The 20,382-nt window shown below is 39.9% G+C and overlaps 1 protein-coding gene across 7 annotated transcripts in view; it reads left to right on the forward strand.

Annotated features, from left to right (window-relative positions):
* Positions 1 to 20,382, forward strand: part of sox6 (SRY-box transcription factor 6) — a 153,855-nt gene that overhangs the window by 86,680 nt on the left and 46,793 nt on the right. For 5 of the 7 annotated variants that reach the window (XM_042483805.1, XM_042484184.1, XM_042484112.1 and 2 more), the window contains 3 exons: positions 57 to 229; positions 2,452 to 2,520; positions 19,822 to 19,945. In XM_042483805.1, coding sequence (XP_042339739.1) covers positions 57 to 229; positions 2,452 to 2,520; positions 19,822 to 19,945 — 366 coding nt within the window. The remainder of the gene's footprint in view (positions 1 to 56; positions 230 to 2,451; positions 2,521 to 19,821; positions 19,946 to 20,382) is intronic. The other 2 variants (XM_042484034.1, XM_042484248.1) reach the window with 1 other exon arrangement.

A 20,382-nucleotide genomic window follows, 5' to 3' on the forward strand; every position in this document is an offset into this window, starting at 1 on the left:
AAACACAAGGTGGGGACCCTAACGCCACTCTCCTTTTCTCTCTCTTCCCTCACTAGGTACTCCAGAGAGCTTGGCAGAAAAGGAACATCAGCTCTCCACAATGATCACCCAGCTGATCAGCCTGCGAGAGCAGCTTCTGGCTGCCCATGATGAACAGAAGAAGCTTGCTGCCTCACAGATGGAGAAACAGAGGCAGCAAATGGAGTTAGCTCGTCAGCAGCAGGAGCAGGTAACTGCTCACTGTTTCCTTTACTTACACTCACAGTGTCTCTATTTGTCTGTTTTTCTTTTTTAATAGTCTTTTTTACCCCCTCACCATGACCCTTTTATCATTGTCTCTTTTTTGTCTTTCTGTCTTTTTTTGTATTTTTTTCTCTTTCATTTTTCTATCTTTCTATCCCTTTTCTCTTTCTTTCCATCTCTATTTTTTGTCTTTCTTTCTCTCTCTTCTCTCTTTGTGTGTGTCCTTGAGTGGAGGTTGGGTTTCATGGAGATGACTGGAGAGACGCTTTTCCTATTGGTGTTATTTCAATAAATAATGTCAAAAGTCAGTTTTTCTCTTTTTTCTTTTCTTCTATTTTTTGGTCTTCCTTTCTTTTTCATCATTCTTTTTTTTAAATTCCCTTTCCTCCTATTTGAAAACATTAGTCCCCTCTCCTCATTTAATCTTGTTTACTTTATTTCCCATTTCATCTCTATAATAAACTCCATTAAATGAATTCTTAACAAACTGTCACTTGACTCTATTTCATATTAAATTTCATGCCTGAAATATGCCAATAAAATTTCGCTCCTCGGTAGGAATTTGGAATAATATTAGATTTAAGAGATGTAATATTCTATATTACCTCGGATATTTCGGTCATGCTCTCTCGCCCACATTTGTGCTGCGTGGTAGGAAAAATGTTATTATGACTTGTACTAACAAATGAGAGGGAATGTGTGAATTAAACGTTATATTAAACATGGAAGTCCTCTATATCTTATAAATCGACTCCTATTAGAACAAGCCTGGCATTAGATTTGCAGCACAAATCAGGCCAATGAGCCATATTGTACAAATCAGCAAATTAGCAGAGGCCATGAAGTGTGTTAATGTCTGGGAAGAAATAAGGACACAAACTATCCACACGGGCGACACTTTTATTATCACCAGCCACCCTAATGGCAATGAGTCAATTATCAGCGCGGAGTTCACTCAGAGTTTTCTCAGCACACTCTCAGACCTTCCTGTGGTAAATGAAGAGATAGACGATATACCTTGGAGTGATGCATTTGGTCATAGTACACTAATAATACATTAACAGTATTGATTTCTTTTTCAATCAATGCTGTTCATTTGCAAACCACACTCAACTCTGTAAGGCTTTGTGGACATTGCAGCACAAATGAACAGCGATCTGAGATTTTTTTTTTTTTATTTGATCTTATTTCAAAATGGAAGAATATTAATAAAATGGAAGAGAGAGAGAGAGAGAGGGAGCCCGCTGAGAGCCAGAATGTCATCAAGCCATCAAGATGCAACACAGTAATTAACTGTTGACACTCGTGAGGAAGCCAGCACAAATTAATCTTGACACATTTGCAGACGACCGATATCTTACAGTGAACACTTTGTAATTATATTTAAAAATGAAAATTAAATGACACTTAAAACTAGGTTGTCATGCTCAATGAAGTGGGCATGTAGAAAAAGGGGGACTGCTGGGATTAGAAGGATTGCGGTGGGGCTGCTCGTCATTCAGGGGCAGCAGGGACCTCTGTCACCCGTTACACCACTACACCAGTTATCTCAGTCATAACTGTGTTCATTTGTCCTGTAAATCATTTATTCTCTTTTACCACTAATTTTGACTGTGCAGTTCAACACAGTTCATTTCATGTCAGTTTAGAAAATTGAAAATGTATTTTTATCAGATTTTCATGGAATTTGGTTAAAAAAACCATATTTAAAAAATAAAAATAATAAAGGACAAAAATAATGTTAATACTAATGTTCCTAAAAATGTTCTATTTTTTTAAAAAACTTTTGTAGTTTATTCTTTTTGTCATTTAACAAGCCTACGAACTGAAACTTTTTAAAAGACGGGTCCATATTAGCAAAATAAATAAATTAAATACAGAAAATAAATATAAAGAATAAAAACTTAAATAAATGACACATTATGGTGAAGTGATTCATACGTAATGTCCCAAATTTAGAAATTTGTCCACAGTTTTTACCCAAATGCAACCACTATTATTTTAACATATTGGAATACACTGTAATAGACCTGGACAGCATTTAGGAGCAGCAGCTCTAGTGTTGTGCCTCCAGTTGTACTGCAGTTCCTACATAATGTTAACTACAGAAAAAAGAGAACAAAAGTATCATATGATCTTAGTTCCTATTCTTCTTCATTCCAGTTTAACCAGGAATCATTTAATTTCCCTTCTCCTGTTTCCAACCAGATTGCAAGACAACAGCAGCAGCTTCTGCAGCAGCAGCACAAAATCAACCTCCTCCAGCAACAGATCCAGGTCAGTCAAAGTGTTTCTGTTGGCCCTCTTAACACTCACTTCTTCTATGTTCATGATTACTACAACATTTCTTCCTCCTCAGTCTACAACCGCTGTTACTACGAGCCACATGTCTGAGCTGAGTAGCACAGATCAATAAAATTAAACATAAAAGTAAATATGATTGCCAACTTCTGTTAGCCTCTCCTTCTTATCCTTTTCTTCTTTTTAAAAAATTGCATGCCTTTTTATCTTTAATTTTTGTGTCACACTAACATTCATCACTCTCATCAAATGTTAATTGCCTGTTGGTAATCGGGAGGGCTTTAAAATATGGAGGAGAATAATTAGCACATCTTAATGAACAAAAAAAAAAGGGAGGGGGTGTGGGGTAACAACAGCTAATGAGTCCTGTTGATGGAGAAGAGCCTGGAGGTGGGGGACATGAAAGAGGCTGGTAAATGCCTCTGAAGCAAGCCGGTCCCAGAAGGGCAATGTGGCATGCTTTCACCTAGAAGAGCAAGTGAAACTTACATTGTCATTGTGCTGTTTTTCTTGTAGTTCTTACATTTGTGTTTGTACTAGTTTTTGACTGTGCCAGACATTCTCATTAGTGTTTGATGTTTTTGTGCGCCTTGTGAGTGCAGTAGTGAAAGACCACCCAGGCAGTGTTTAACTGGACATGGTGAGACAGTACAGGGTTATCCAGGGATGGTCACTGGCAGTGGTCAAGGCTGTGAGCCTGGCTGCCTGTGTGCAGCTAACGTTATCCTGCTGGGTGTGCTCAGTGTCAGGCACGTCCTTCTCCGTTAACCTCCTCCTCCTCTGCTTGTTCTTTTTACTGACAACTCCCCATCTTTCCTTTCATTTTCCCTTTATTTCTACCTCTTCAAACATTTACTCTCAACAAATTGCTCCCCCAACACCATTTAGTACTCCTCACAGGAGAGACAATTTGTTTTTTTCTTTGCTAATAAGAAATTTGTGCTAATGAGGCATCAGGTTGTTCTTTTGAAACACTTTGGCGAAGAAACTTCTGGTTCCAAACATCGAGTAACACAGCAACTCGATTTACAGCCAGGACATGCCTCTTCAAAAAGTTCTTTACGAGAGAAAGTCCGTACTGTCAATATGTTCTTGCGAAGCCACACGCCTGGACCTTTCACTTCCACAGTGGACAGTCTATTAGTATAATAATTCCAGTGAAGAGAAGCACAGAGCGCAACACTCTGTCTAGAAAACACTCTAAAATGAAGTACCTTATACACTACTGAGGGGCTAGTATTACTCATATCATGGAGGGCCCTTTACTTATGCTCATTGAGCATAAGGGCACAGCCCTAATGCATCTCACTTTTAAAGGCCCTTGCTTTCATCACAAAGTTAAAGGCAAATGATACCTGAAAATTCCCCTTGATGCATAGTTTTGAGAGAGGGTTGGGGGGTTGAGTGTGTATGGGAATGCACTTCTAAATATCCATTTCAAACACTTGAACAGAGATACAAGTAAAGTCTTTTCTTGCAGAGCCCAGTTAGCCAGCTTCTCCCTCGACCAAATGTGCCACAGATCTTCCCTGATAAAAAAAAAAAGGCCACATCCACAATTAAACAAAAGAGTCCAATGGTCCGACCATCTGTTCCAAGGCCCATCAGCCTCTGCGGCATGATGCAGACAGAACGCCACCCAAAAACAAACACAGAACGCTCTCAACACTTCAAATAAGTTTGAACCTGAGCAACACGGAGTATGTTTACATGCACACTAATAGTCCATTATTTCTGCAATATTATAGTATTCTGAATTCGATACGGTTCATGTCAACAGCATATTCCATTTGGATATTCCAAATTGGGCCTTTCTCCAAATATATCTTTCTTCGATTAAGACGTGGGATATTCTGGTATAACTTCAGATTTAATAGCATTATTTGGGCATGAACCCATACTGAATCTGCATCTCAGTTGAGATTAAGACTTGGCCTCTTGTCTGTTTACATCAGCTCAATGAGTTGTCATGGATATGTTGTACAGTGTGATAAACGACACCTTACGATGCGTTATTGGAGTATGCACGGCTGCATGTAAACGGGAATGTTAGCAGAATAATAACATTTTTTTTTGTAATTTTATCAACATCAAGTTCTTTAAAGTAGAGGATGTACCTTCTCCTTTAACCTAGTTCCTCCAAATATCCACTGCGGTGACGGCCACTCCTCTCAAGTTGGAGCAGATAAAAGAGAGTCAGGGGCAAGTTAGTGAAGCATTTTTGCCACTCTGTTTTCATTACTGCTGCCTCTTAAAAATGCCCTGGACATTTTAATATATAACAGCTTTGACTTAATTAGTTCTGTAAACAAGCCTCCAGCCTGTATGTCACAGACTTAAAGAAAAGTGGTGAGCAGTGTTGGGGGATTGAGTTACTCTGCTGTTAGAATGGAGAGCACTAAACTTTATTGGAGACCCCAGTGGCCATCAAAGTCCTTCTGTTTTGGCTTCAGGGAGAAAACCAAGAGTGAGCCGAAGCTAAGGTCTCGTATTGATGATGTAACTGATCACATCAGTGGACATTGTAAACTGTCCAAACAATAAAACCATAGGAACTGCAGGCGGAGATTGTTGTTTGCACGCTATCTGTGTTCTTTCAGGGGGTGTCTGCATGCAGACTGAAGGGAATCTGTCAGAAGTGTGTAGTTTTAGAGGTTTAGTTCGCGAGGTCTGGAGCGTGGCAGCATGCAGTTTAATCAAGCTTCCCTTTTGAATAGCCATCTCTCTCTTTTTATCCTTTCCCATCATTGCTACAAGAGAGGGGTAGAGATTTAGTCTTTGTCCTTCGGGATTACAATGTCACTTGTTTTAAGATAGCAGATGTTTTGATTGCAGTGTTAGGGGCTTATCAAAAGTTAAAGCTCAAGGCTTTGTGTGTTTTCCCCTTAGCTTGTTTGTATTTCTTCAGTCCATCCTCGCTGTTGAAATCGTCTTGGCACTAATTCAATCCCAGGATGAGATTAACTCTTGAGTTGATTTAGTTGAACATTTGAAATGCCAGCAAGACACATGTGGCAATTAAACATATATATTAGCAGAGAACTGCTTTATCTCATAAGTTCCTTATTTTTCTGTGTGTATATATATAAAATAATAATGAGCACTGTTCTTTTTTTCACTCAGGCGCACTGAGCATTATTTGAGTTTCCTCTTCATGGCTTTCTGTCTCATAATCACACCCACTTTGTGCTGATCCTAATGGATGAGAAGTTGCAGCAGATGAGCAGCTAAACAGCATCACATTGATCATGTTGACTTGATTGGCTAGAATATACTTTTATGTGCGTTTTCTCGCTACATGGCAATATAAGACGAGATGTGTGTTACTCTTTCTGCACATTAAATAAAATAAGGAGATGTGGAGCTTGAATGTTGTGTTAGACTTTCCCGTTGTCCATCATTTCAATTGACGGGGTTGTCATATTCTATTATTACCCATCAGTTTAATTTGATTTTTTTAAGCTAAAGAGATGTATTTAACAACATTCACTTTTCATTCACTGATTTTCAGTATTTAACCCTTAATACGGAGAAAAAATGTATAGATTATGTATTTATAAACAGGGGAGTAGTGCTATTTGTTTAAGCGCAGGATCTACCTATGAAGGGCGCGTATGTGTGAATGCACATGTTAAGTTTAAGTAAAATTTACATACAAAAGTCAGCTTTAATGACATTTTGCTGCCTTTTTATATATAACAGCTATAAACTGAGAAAAAATTGTTTAAGTCACCATGCTGCTCAAAGGCTACAACTGGCAGCTACCGGCAACCTTTAAGGTGGAACTTCTTCTTGCATGTTACTTAATGCATAAATCTAGTCTTGAATCAATCAACACAGCTTAAATGCCAATATGCCAACCATTCTATTTGTTTTATTGCCTTTTTTTGCATGACACAGGTTTTACTGATGAATTGATCTTCAGCAGCTTAAAAAAATGAATATGAATTTCAACTGATTTATGTGAACTGCAAATATTCTTTTTCTTTAATTGGTGAAAAAAGTGATGGATCATCCTTCTGATGCACTACAGCAGCACTACGCTCCTGTTTATGAGGGCATGGCGTGAAAAGGTGAACAGAAACATGCGTTGACATTTTGCAATATTATATACTTTATATATTTAGATATGTATATACTTTTTATAATATAAGCTACATTGCACAGTGTGATTTTTCTATCTATATACATATACATACATATATAGATATACATATAGGTTTTATTTCTTTATCATGCGAGATGGAGATGTGTATGTTCTATGTTTAGATGTCTCCTGTTGTTGCATTTGATTGTGAAGGTAGCAGCAGTATAAAGCCATTTCTGTAAGGATTAATAAAGTTTCTACCTACCAACAACAACAGACGAACCAATCTGTAGAGATATAGCCTACCAGTGCTATGCCTTAAAGCCAGCTGGACAATGAGGTCATGTATTTGAGATCAAAGATAATACTAGACAATAACTAATTAATATTCACATGCCACCAACTGGACAAGGGTGTGAAAGTTACAGTAGATTGTGCTCAATGCTCTAATCTGTCAAAATGATGAACGGCCTGCAGATTTTTCCATTATTGTTAAACAAATTCAGTCAATGAAGGACAATATTTGGTTAACACAACCTCTGTTGCTCTACGAAACCCAAGTGATAGTGTTGCCGATAATGCAGCAAGCACCTGTACCCTCACCTCTCACATGGTAATGACCCCAGTTGATGCATTCCTCAAGGATGGGTCTGTTATGCTACAAACCATGGTTTGACTCTCACACACAGATACTCAAACACATGCACAGAGGCAATCGTGTACAGTACACAGGCACACAGGGACCCACGCATTGATACACACATCAAGAGAATAAATATTGGCAGAAAGGTCAGGGTGAACTTTATCTTCACAAACAGGCTGGAGAAAACAGAGCTCCCCAGATGAAACAGAGGAACACTTTTAAGCCCAAACATTTAATTTATTTTTATCCATTTAAACTATCACAATATCATGACATCAACATTTGTCATTGGCTGTGGCATTGACATGCCAGCCCTGAGTACACCGTGAGACCCAAGATCTGAGAGATAATGCATTTCTATGGAGGCCATTGTCTACCATGTTGTTTACACACATGTTTTGGAAGCCTTAAATGATCTGTTCATCAAGCAGGTCTGGTTGTATTTATCTCCCTTTGACCTTCCATTGCCTTCCCTATACATGGCCTAGCGTCTAATTCCAAACTCACTGCATGTACACACATTATCTGCGCCTCTACATCCTACCTTTGACCTTATGTCCACAAATACACAAACACACATACAGGATGTGTGTATCCTTTCCATTTAAAAAGAGACGCCAGAGATTAAAAGAGACCAGTATATTGTTGTCCACTGCGCACTTCAAAGTCTTAGAGGCTCTCTCACATGTGTCTTTAATGGTGTAAAGAAACAGTGGGGGACATGAGGCCGTCCAGTGTTTAGATGCTAAAGGTCCTGAGATTAAAGATGAAATTCAATTACAGCAGCATTTAGCTGCCCACAGTTTAAACATGGACAATCCAGCATGGCATATATTTTAAGATGAGAGAACAACAGACAGACAGATATGTGGTCTGCAAACATCTATAGATCTATGGTAATTCTTCACAGGGGAAGAGGTACTTATTTTCTTTACCACTACTTTTAACACAGACAAAGCTACTGTTTATTTTCAGTGAATATATATTTTAGAAGTAGAAAAAAATCTGGACAGAAGTGTGTTTCAGTCAGTAGCACATGGATTTCCCATTTCCCTCTTTTACAAAGAAACCAGAGAATTCACAAGGGAAGTTCTGTTAAACTGTATTCAGTGAATCTGCCCAGTTAATGATGGCTGTTGCTTTAGTTTGAACCAAAAGAAATTGATATATAAATTGTAATAGCAAATGATCTATTTATTGCTCCCTCAACAATGCCATCTATCCAGTTCTGTACATTTTGGCAGAAGTTTAAGTTCTCTGGAAACATCTGTATTAGCTTTGCAAATCAGGATTTTATGTGCAGATGTGGTCAAGATTTGTCAAGCTAGATTTGAGACATCAGTCACGCCTCACATCCAGCTTGACCTGCAGCTTTCATTGAGTCATTCCACAAATTCTCAATAAAATCCAGCCCCTGCTTTAGCTGCGCCACTCAGAGACTTTCACATTCTTGTTGTGATGCCATCCCAGTGTGATTCAGCTGTACGCTCAGGATGTTTGGGATCACAGTCCCGTTGCAACCCAAATCAAATCAATGTAAGGTCTTGGTCACTAAAAAACAGTTGCCCCCTAATAACTGGCCTTCATTAGCCTGTATTAACTATTGACTCACAAGCCTGTGAGACTGTTATTATTTCTATGCAGAACCTTCTAGCTAAGCATTAAATGTTTCTATTTCTTTTCTAGTGCTGAACATCTAAACAGATCTCCCAGTATCAAATGACAGTAAAAAAAAAAAAGGTCAAATTGGTGTTCAGCCTGAATGTTAAATTGGCTTTACTGGTTTGTAATCATGTCTTTGTTATAATAAAAAGGAATATGCATGCTATGCAATGCAGTAATTTAATGCACTGATTCTGTTTGGTTACCAATTTAGAGAAGCAAAGGCCCCCAAACTACAACATTATGGTAAATATTTTAAATCAGTCAGATGAGTTTAAATAAACACAGGGCTGTATGGTTATTGCACAAAGATAATAGCGCTAATTTGTGTATTCTCAGATGCTTTTGTTGTCTCCCTGACACAAATGATTTTCTCAGTGTGAGACTCTTATTAATGCACTGGCAAAAAAGAAAAAAAAAAAGCACAAAAATAGACATTGTTAAAGAGAATGTGTAAGTCCCCCAATTAGCACAGCTAGATTGGAACTGTTAGCATGATAATAAGAGAATAATAGAGCAGGGAAATGATCGTGTGTGTGTGTGAGGGTGCGCCTGTGTTTAAGTGTGCTGCAGTGTGCACACGCGTGTCTGTGTGGGTGCTGCTCTGCCAGTGCTTTCCCTTGTGTTGAAGAGCTCTGTGTTCGCCTGCTAGTAGGATTATGTGGGGGCATTAACAGCCTAGTCAGACGGGCTTGGCTCTCGCCCAGGGAGGCTCAGTCCAGCATGTTCATCCTCCATTTAAGGAGACTGTTAGCTGATGAAGATGTGCACATGCAAGACTGAAGATAAAAGAAAGCAGTGACCTGACTCATTAGCCCCTGTGATTTAGTATATTGACACTTGGATACAAATAATTCCATTTAGTGGACTCTATCGGTGGGGAGGGAGGGATCAATTTAATTAGTTATGAAATGTGACTTGGTATCAGGAAGCAGAAGAAATGCTGACGTTAAACAAAGTCTTGTGCAATTTAAACAATAAAGCCATCGCTGCCCTGTTAAAACTTAATGATGCACACAAAGGTGTAATAGACACAACCTCAGCAGCAGCAGTGATGGTTTGCAAATGAAGCAAAGTGGATGAACAGTTGGTATATAATGCCATTTGTCTGTTAAAACAAAGGCTTGCTTTACAAACATTAACAGTAGATGCTGTTTGAATGGTTTGGGGTCTGTGGGTTTTGCCCCATTAGGTGATGATGCTGTCCGGTTTTTGTGGATGGAATGCACCATTTATTTACTTAACACAAGTACGCAGCGTTAAGTCACTGTACACAATGTAGGGCTAAATTGTACTGCTTTAAACCAGGGGTCTTTAAAGTTTTTACGCCAAGGACCCCTTAGTGTGAAGAGAGATGGTGCAGAGATCCCCCTGTGTAAAATTGGGTTGCATATTAAACTGGGCCTACAAAAACATGTAGGGAAATACTATGATATTAAAATAATAATTATTGGCAGATTCATATATTTATTCACCATGTTTGTTTACAAGGTGGACAGTTTTTAAGAGTGTTTTGTTTTATAATTTACAAAATAATTTATTGTGACTCACAAGAATATCCGTACACTTGAAATAACAACAATGCTAATTGGCTGATGTGTTCAAATCATAAGTAATGATTAACTAATTTGTTCACATCGCCGGTAGGGACACATGCAAACTTGCGTTTCCCAGGATAGCACAAGGAGGTTCAAAAGAGGAGAAGTCACGGTCTCGGTCTCAAACGACCTGGTCCCAAACCTGGTCTGCAGTTGCCAAAAAGAGTCAATAGCTGCTGAAAAGAACAAAAAGGTCTGTTTATTGTCTTTCATTACAAATGCTTTCTCTATGCAAAGGACGTACTGTTTATCCACCAACATCAGTTTTAGAGTACCCACAAATTTTGCCATGCTGAGCACACATAAGGAGGCAAAAAATATAAATAAACAGAGCACCTGAGTGGACATCATACCTATATTTCCTCACCAATCCCACTCCTCTTGCCTTAACCATACCAATCCAACCATCGAAGGCAATGAGTTCTAGCCAATAGGGAGAGCAGGGCGGGTCATTCCTTCATTATCATTGAAAACACAAATTTGTGTGCCGCACAGTGATGGAGCATTAGCTATAACATGATTGCATGAGGATTCATGGATAACAGCCTATTATCAGTGTTGTGCACTATTTCTTAAATGTTTTTAAGAGTACGCCAATTTAAATAGGTTGAATTCATGTATATGTGTATTTTCAGACATTTTAATTTTTGATTTTTTTTTTTTTTTAAACTTAAAGCTTCAATTCAATTACCAGAGACTGTTTTGGCATCCCCCCTGCAGTAACTCTGAGGCCCTGTAGTGAGCGTGGACCCCCTGTAGTTAAGAACTGGATTTGGAAATAATTTGGTCAAAGTGTAACCACGGATCCCTGGCTTCATAGTGTCTATTTAGAGGCAGTCAAATAAAACATTTGCTTGTAATGTGTTTTTGCCAGTGAGGCAGGGATGTAGACAAATATAGGTCCATTATTGCTGTAAATTACACAATAAAGCCATGCTTTTGTGTAACTGGCCTTTGTATTCAGACACCTCAGCAGTTTAAGCAGCAATAATTAAGAGGCTCTGTCTGAGAGGTGCCACATGAACGGCTGTAATGTGTGAAATCACACCTGAGGGTATACTTAAAATTAGTCACCTGAGGGGTTTGTAAAGCGGCTGTGGGACGGTTTAATTTGTAACACAAACTTGCAGCGTTCAATCAGTTTTCACAAGTGATAAGAATAACCGAGACAAGACAGGGGATTACCTTGCATATGGGAATGGGAATTTGCCTTTCAAATAAACCACATCACTAAATAATCCTGATAACTGATCATGCTTTCTGTACATACATATATATACTGAATGAGGCACCTTTATGTTCTGTCTGAAAATCACCATAAAGCACCTGTTCAGAGCCACACACACCCTCCCTGGATGAAGGCAGAGCGCCTACACTTAACATCCATTGTATCCCGAACCCTCGCAAGGAAAATATCAGTTGAGGGAGAACACATCCTCCAGTGTGATGTTGATTTAGTTTCCTCTCCCTCTCTGCATGGACTGTGTTTTCTCTGCTAATGTTGTGCAAACTGTTTTGTCTTTGCGTTGGCTTTGCGTGGCCATCGTCCTCAGCAGTGGGCACTCTCACAGGGAAAAGGAGCTGCATTAATGGGCTCTACTGTGTACGGGCAGCCGGCAGGGAGAAAGGGGCGCGTGTTTTCTTAGGGCTGGGGTGGCAAAGCAAAGCATTCAGCCCATGGCCGACGCAAAAAAAGGAGCTTTTTGTTTTTGGGGCGGAGGAGAGTCCAAGCATTCCCCAACAGAACACAATGAATGAGCTTTTTTGTCCTGCAGTTTTCCATTAAAACAACTGTAGAATTTTTTGTTTGTTTTTCCATATCTCAGTTCTTTGACACGTTTTATATTGCACATTACCCTAATTGAATTGCTTATTCTTAATTTAACCTTAACAGTATTTTTTAAACAAGTCATCATATTGCCCCTCTTCTTTCATCTTTTACAAAATCATCATTAGGTGATGATATATGAGCACATTTCAAAGTCTCAACACACTTGTCTGTCTAAAAAAGTTGTCCCTCCTGACAGGCATGCTTGCTGCTGAACAACAGAATGGGCTCTGTTGTTATGTGTGGCCCCAGCAGCTGGGAGGTAATAGTGAAGACAGAGTCTATGACTGGAGGAAGGGACAGAGGGGGAAAACCCAGCTGTAGTGCGGACAATACTATTACCAATACCATTAAGTCTATAATAGAAAAAAGAAAGAAAAAAATTACAATTTTATATATATATATATATATATATATATATATATATATATTATATATATATATACACACACACACACACACACACACACAATTCCTTTGTACAACACAAAATGGTTAAAAGTGGACACCATTTATGTCCCTCTGCTTTCTCCAAAGTGCTGCAGATGTGATATTTTAAACCTTTACAACCACATTACTTCATAAGCCTCACATACTTAAATCCCTCTATTTTCCACTCCCCCTGCCCTGTTCACATCACATGCTTGTAGCCGGCTATCTGACCAGCCCGTGTCCAATGTTCTTTGGTACCTCACTCTCCCCCCTGCAATGACAGTCCGAGGCATTTCAGTTATTCCCCATTTCCATACAGCAAGGATGTATATGCAGGATAATGATGCCGGCCCCAAGCCCACTTGTGCGTTTGTTTATGTCTGTTCTCTTCTTTCCCATCATAACACATGCTGTTTGAGGGAGTCCCTGTGGATTTGGCCAGTTCACTGCAAACTTGAATTTTAGGGCCAGACCTTGAAAAAAAAATCTTACATTCCCCCAAAAACGAGCTAAAATTCTTTACTGAATTTGCTGTTTAAAAAAAAACAGTATCTTAAGGCTGTGTGCAGGACTGTGTTGCTTTGTGGACATATATTTTGTCAGCATGTAGGAAAGCAATATGTTTGACTAAAATCTAATATATATATATATGTGTGTGTGCTTTTAGTGTGTTCAGAATCAAACACACACAGAGCATGAAAACTCTTTGGTCACTTAAACGTACATCAATGAAAAAGCTTTAAAAAAAAAAAAAAGAAAACAGCTTAAGGTTTGATTTCGATATTGATTTTTTCCCTAAATTTATTTTTTTGATGGATACATTTCAATTCATGATTAGCACAATTTGCTTCATGAAGACAATTTACACAAATCACTCCTCGTGCCTAGAAATGAATGTTTGCATCTTTTTTTTCTTTTGTATTAATGCATAATTTAAACGTTCTTGCGTGGGCACTGAATGTTATTTATACATGTGTTTGTTTTACTCATTTCTGCCTATTTTACCATTTTGCCACATACTCGATGTCAAGCTTTTATTATTCTTCCTACAACATTTAATACTGAGACTACATTAAATTTGTTTGCAGAAATCCTGTTAATTCCTGGCAGTGTGTTTAACTAAACAGTAGCCTGCAGTTTTATCCAGAATTCCAAGGAAGTCAGGAGCACGGATGAGATGGAGGAGGGCTGGAGTGGAGGGATTTGGGGTGGGGTGTGTTCAGCGGGTCAGAGGGTTGGACTACGCTGCTTTCAAGCTCCCATCGACTTAATATAGACATATTGGAATGGCTGTTTTCCAAGAAGGCTTGTTTTACTGTGTAAGGAATTAGTGGAACAAGAAGTCATCTATTGGTTATTCCCTCTGGATGCTCTGACCTCACTCAAGTGTCTGGATTTGCTGCACTTTATCCTGAACAGCACATACACACACACACACACACACACACACACACACACAGAGGCATGACTGATGGACAGTGTTACACTCAAACCTGAGCAAACAGTGCCTGCTGTCAGAGTTAAAGCTGCACCCCAACAATTCAGAAAAAAAAATATTATGGGATTTTTTTTCCCAGGCTGGTTGATTTTTGGCTTTATTTTTCTGTCGTTGACTTTTGTAGGGAAGGGTGCAGCGCAACGATTTTAGGAAGGAAGTGAGGAGAAAGGTTGGAGACTTCACCAGGACAAGGGCCCTTTGTTAGTGACCTGAGCCTCTCCACTGCACTTCCCCTTCCCATCCAGTGTGCCCATTTTTTAGAGCAGACAAGCAGGAATAATGTGCTTCAGTGTAGTTGCCGGTAATATGAGGACCTGACGTCTGGTGCATCAAAGTCTGGTTCAAACCTATTGATCTATTTGTCTGATTACCATTAGCTACAGACAAATCCAAACACCATCACATCTGTGTTCGATCAATGCGTGTGTCTGCCATGAAATGTAACTACGCAGCGCTGTATAATCAGCTGATAAGTGTGTAAAGGAGTAAAAAAAAAAAAAATGTTGATTGTTTCACAAATCCTGAAACAACACAGAGGGATCAACAGCCCAGAAGTGCTTCTTCCACTGAGTGATTTTCCTCCTGGTTAGGCTCCAGTACAGTGTACACCCAGCGGGCTGTGTACACAGTGGCGGGTGTTAAACATATCCTGCTGTCTAGTGTCAGTTTTACTGTGTGTGCTGCTGCTGGGATGTAGCCAGACTCGCCAGCTTCCTCAAGATCACTTTCCCTTTAAATGGATCACAAAAGGTGATTTCCACTCGCACAGCGTTCGGTGTGCAGCTCAGCGGAGAGCAAGGGGGGTACAAAGTGTGAACTATCAGTTCTTACAGCAACAGCTGGAGTCTATCTTCCCTGGGTGAAATTACAGAACCCCTCCTATAGAAAATGTGAAAGAGAAGGTTAGCGAGAGCTGCGGCTCTGACAGCTACTAAAGTGTGGAAGTAATTTTATTAAAATGAGATGTCAGTGAAATGTGAGTCCTCTTCTAAATGATTACTGGTGATTGTGATCTTTTCCTAATGAGAAAGGCGCCTATTATAATCTAAATGATTGTACAGAATTAAGAACATCATCACTTTTAGCTCCTCATACATATTTTTGGCTGCTTGCAGTCATATTGTTGTCAGTATTTTCATAAAATACTTGAAGGGGTTTTACTTTTCACAAGTCTCCTCGAGACAAATGAATGCAGATTATATCCAAGATAAGCACGTGTGTGAGAGCTGTGTTAAAAGGTGTCAAGTAGCAATTAATCAGGATGTTAGACCCAGGATCTCTCAGGTCCTTTCAAGCTAATAATCATGAAACACGGTGACAACGAAGTAGGTGTGTGTCTTTTTTTACCCCTTTAGTCATTTAATCTTGTAAATACAGGCTGATTCGGGCAGTAAAAAACAAAAAAAAACTCTCCTTCACACAGCGCATTGTGGTGCATAGCAAGGAGCAAACTTGAGTGTGGATCAGCGCATGGAAGTGTAAGGGGGTTCAGAGGAAAAGCCAGCAGAGGGGGGGGTTAGGCCTCCTGGGTGCTTTGTAGAAGCTATAACAGACAGTGAGGAACATGGGTGTTGACAGGGGCCCAAGTCAGTGCTGTGATGCACTGTACATCTCCATTAGCTCTCAGAGTTTTGGAGCTGCTTGCTTGTGTGTTGGAGGTGGATGCCTGCACGTCTAGACAAACAACACTTTTTCTTATTTGCACAAATACTGCATAGCATCACCTGAACTTAACACAGGTTTGTAAAAATAATTTTAAAATGTGAAATTTTTTTAATCTCATAGCTTGTTAAAAAATAATCAGAGGTCCATCTTTCATCAAAAATATGCTAAGTGCTATGTGTATTTCCACACAAGTAAGCCTTATAGGAATAATGAAAAATAAATCTAGTAGTAGCAAAAGTACATCATTCATGGGTTAATGCAGTATTAAAGCTGAATTTGAGAGTGTATACCTGTGTGTGTGTGTGTGTGTGTGTGTGCGCACGCGTGTGTGCGTATATTGCATGTGTTGTAAGTGCTAGGAGAAATAAAGAGAGCTCTTTCAAGTCTTCCCCGTCTTTTACACCTTGTGTATTTACACATCAGAGATGAGAGTCTGTCTGAGCCGTCTGACTCGTCCTCTGCAGTCTGACCTCAGGATGGGCTGCTGTTATAAACTATTGTACACTCAGCTGAACTGCTGCGAGTGCTTTCTTGTTTTAAACGGGTTAAGTTTTGCAGAAATTATTGATAAATTAAGCATTTCACACAGTGACACAGGACTAAAAGACCTTATATTTGGCATACAGAAACTTGTCACATCATGCGGCTGTAATTGAGCTGTGCTGTTGTTATTCTTACAAAAAAATAAATAAATAAAGCTAATTAGCTCTTCCACAATATGGCATCTATATGGTATCCTGCTCGCAGGACTGCAAGTTGGTTCTATTTATCAAACACCAGCATCTCCTTGAGAGGGAAACAGATTGCGTGCTGGCCTGATACAGACTTCATCAGGTCATCTGAATTGATGATACATGTTGCAAGGCGGCTGAGTTCCCCCAGAAACCTCTGTTGGAGTGCTTGCTGGCAGAGACGGGGGCCTCAGCCAAGTCTGTCTGACTGATCACTACAGATGCTCCTCTTCAAGTATTCCGAGTCAGATCCTTAGTGCTGGGTCTTGAGGGACAAACAATAGCACCTGTTCCTCATAAGATAGCCCATTCATGTATCTTTAATGAAGCCTGGGGGCAGATGGTGTGAAATGACATTATCCAGTACTTAGCAGTGCTAAGACAAAGGAAGAGCAGTGCCAGCAGCAACAATGCCGCTGTATTTACGAGAAGGGAGGACGCTGCCCAAGTGCCCTGCTCACATCTGCTCCACTTCATTCTCAGACTCCTCAAGATCATCTTGGCAATAGAAATATCCCGGGCACTCAGCCCATACATAGATGAAGTTGAGGGTAACTCTTAAAGGGGGGTGGGGGGGTTCAGAGGGAGAGTGGAACCCACACATATGAACACATTTCTTTCTGTCACTGTTTTTTTTTTTTAAATATACATTTTTTTCTACATTAACAGTCAAAAAAAAAAGGCACTCGTGAAAATGTTCTAATCTGCTCAGCCACTGTGCCAGCTGTTAATTGACAGCTCAACTAACCTCCACTATTTGTTGCCACCTTGAAGCTCCTCAGAATTTGATTTGCCATTCTCTGACATTAGTTGCCGTAAATTAAACTTTAATGCGCAGAGCTCATTACTGCAAATCACAGCTATTCAAACTCAATGCATTTATTTCCCCTTCAACGCACATTCACACTCTGTCTTGCCTCGGTGAATCTTGTATATTCGGCTCCATATTTTAAAATAATAATAGTAATAAAAGCTGATATCCCAGATGAAATGACATCATTTACATTTAGTGCCAGAGAAAAATACGTCCGAGTGTCTGATGCCTTTTGCTGGCTGTCTCTCATTATATGTGCTGGGTATACTGTAGACATCTCTTATATGATTCAGTTGTGTTAATTAATGCAGTAACCATGTTTCTTTTAAAATGATTAAAACCAAATAAATATTAGATATAAACTGTTTAAAAGGTTATTTTATTGTTTAGCATCACAACTTTTGTTTCCTCATGTGAGGCAGCTGTTCTCCTGGTTGTTGTTTTGCTCATATGATTTAAAAAAAAAAGATAAAATTTTCTTTAAGCATCTTTTACATTAAATCACTTTAAGGTTGCACGAGTACAGAAGTCTCGCAAAAATGTTTTCACTGACGTGAGTGTTTGGAAAATATCTGACAGTCGTTTTTCTTGTTTTGAAAAAAAAAGGAAGTAACTTTTAATTTACTGCTGAGGCATGTTAGTTAATTCATGAAAACTATGGACTACCACGCAATACACTTGTAACATACTTGGAGGAATGTGGACTTGAGGGAGCCCTTTTCTGCCCCGTGACTACCACACATTCAGCAACAGACTCCATCTGGTTTTACAGTCCAAATACACAGACAGAGAAAAGCTGTGTTCCCCAGTGTCCCCCCCGCCTGTCACTGGTCCTACCTCATGTTGTGACATTAATTATTGTGTTTTTCCATATGTTCCATACATGCAAGGCCAAGATTCATCTTTCATCCATTCAGCCTGGAAACTTGGAACACCAATCCCTATAAAGCAATGTTTTATTTAAGGTCATTTGTCGCAGTCTCCTTGGCCATTTATTTTTTCTTCAGCAACAGCACATTTTACAGAATTACTTTTGGAAGAATTACATACTTTTCTATTCTTCTATAATGTACTTTCTGCACTTGCACTTCTGTAAAAGCTCAGTAGGCATAAAATGGTTCTATTTATTTAGTTTTCAGTCTAGCTCTGCACCTCTGGACAGATCAATAAAGTAGTTTTAAGGAGGTTTAGCGTGCTAGCTGTAAGAGAAACTGGGTGCCACTACTCCAGTAAAGGGTCTACAGGGGGACCGGCGCAGGCTGAAAAGTGGAGATCATAGCAGACCTCAGCCAGAACATGGGGGGAAAGTCATTGCTCAGAGCAGGTTGATTTCATGCCCCAATGCAGCGGCAGTAATTGCACCCAGACCCGTTTTATTGCGAGTTGATTTTAAGGAGGAATGAATGGAGAAACATTCTGTAAAGTGTTTATTTTGGGGGATGACCTTTATTAACCCATTTTCCAGGCAGGTTCCCCTGAGGTGGCCTGGCTCAGTGCTAGATTAACCCTCGCAGGCCCATGGTAGCCGGGCTGCTCCCCATCAGAGAGTTTCAGGATGCAGAGAATGACAGTAAGATTGGACCTTGCAACATGTGTGCAAAACCCCCACACACCACTTTTGAGACATAAGCGACTCACCCACCCTTGAAACACACACATGTGGGGAGTTTGGGTTGATATTCCCAGTAGGCGAGTCAGCTACCAGACTGGATGGTGAAGGTTAATATGTGAGTGGAACAGACAGTCAGAGAATGACATTAAAATGAAATACAGCAAACGGCAAGCACTTCTCAACCGCCTGCTATTTTTTCTCGGCTCTAAACAGTTGTAGTAAATTACTGGATTGTCTTCAGGCTTTTATCATCTAAATAAATGATCATTCATGATTATGTGAGTAGTTGAGGTAATGATCTTCTGTGTAATACATTAAACAATCCTCTTTGCTAACATGTGCAACAGCAAGGGTGTTGTTGAATGCTTCTTTCAACACTTCCAGTACTTCTCTCCAGAAGCCGTACGCACCGACTGAGCCTCTCTGCTCTCTGTCCTGCATGTCGCTTCCTCTAACTGACCCTGGAACAATATGCGCATGCCGGGCCTTTGATGTACTGAGGTGAAATTGTGGTTTGGATTAAGAGCAGCCATAGCTTGGCCAGGTATTGTGTGTGCACACGAGGGCCGTCAATGCCGCAGAGCCCCCTGTCAGCACGCGTTAGAAGGAGCTGTGATCTGCCCCCCTCCCCCCGAGTGGGCTCTGTGTTTCTGTGTACCATGCTTATGCTTAGGCCTCTCTCTGATCTCTGCTCTCTATCTGTTCAGCAGGTCCAGGGTCACATGCCTCCGCTCATGATCCCCATTTTTCCACACGACCAACGCACTCTGGCAGCAGCAGCCGCCGCCCAGCAAGGATTTCTCTTCCCTCCGGGAATGTCTTATAAGCCAGGTATGTTTTAAGTCTTCATTTTGTCCTTCCTACTTTCTCTCTGTTTGCCGTGTCCTTTCCCTTACACTTATTGTCATAATTATGATTTTTTTGTCTAAAGTTTCTACAATTAGTGGCAACCTCCATGGCTAAAAATGGAGTCAACATGGAAGAGCCAAAACCTGCAGCTCCCTGAATGGCCACATGAGGCTGGCTCCAAAACAGAGTACATCCCCACAGACCCCCATGTTAAATCACCTAACTTAATAGCAGAAATAAACATGTTTACAGCCTGGTGCAAAAACGGTTTTGGTCTCTATAGTGAATTTCCATGTTTATGACAACTACCGTAGGTAAATTTTCATATAAATCAATTTGAATTTCTTCAAGGCTTGAAGTTGTTCATAATAAAAAGCATAACGGCTTCAAGTGATAGGCTTCCTGCTGATATTGTCCTC

The sequence above is a fragment of the Plectropomus leopardus genome, chromosome 1 (genome assembly GCF_008729295.1).
Source record: "Plectropomus leopardus isolate mb chromosome 1, YSFRI_Pleo_2.0, whole genome shotgun sequence".
NCBI classification, from domain to species: Eukaryota; Metazoa; Chordata; class Actinopteri; order Perciformes; family Serranidae; genus Plectropomus; species Plectropomus leopardus.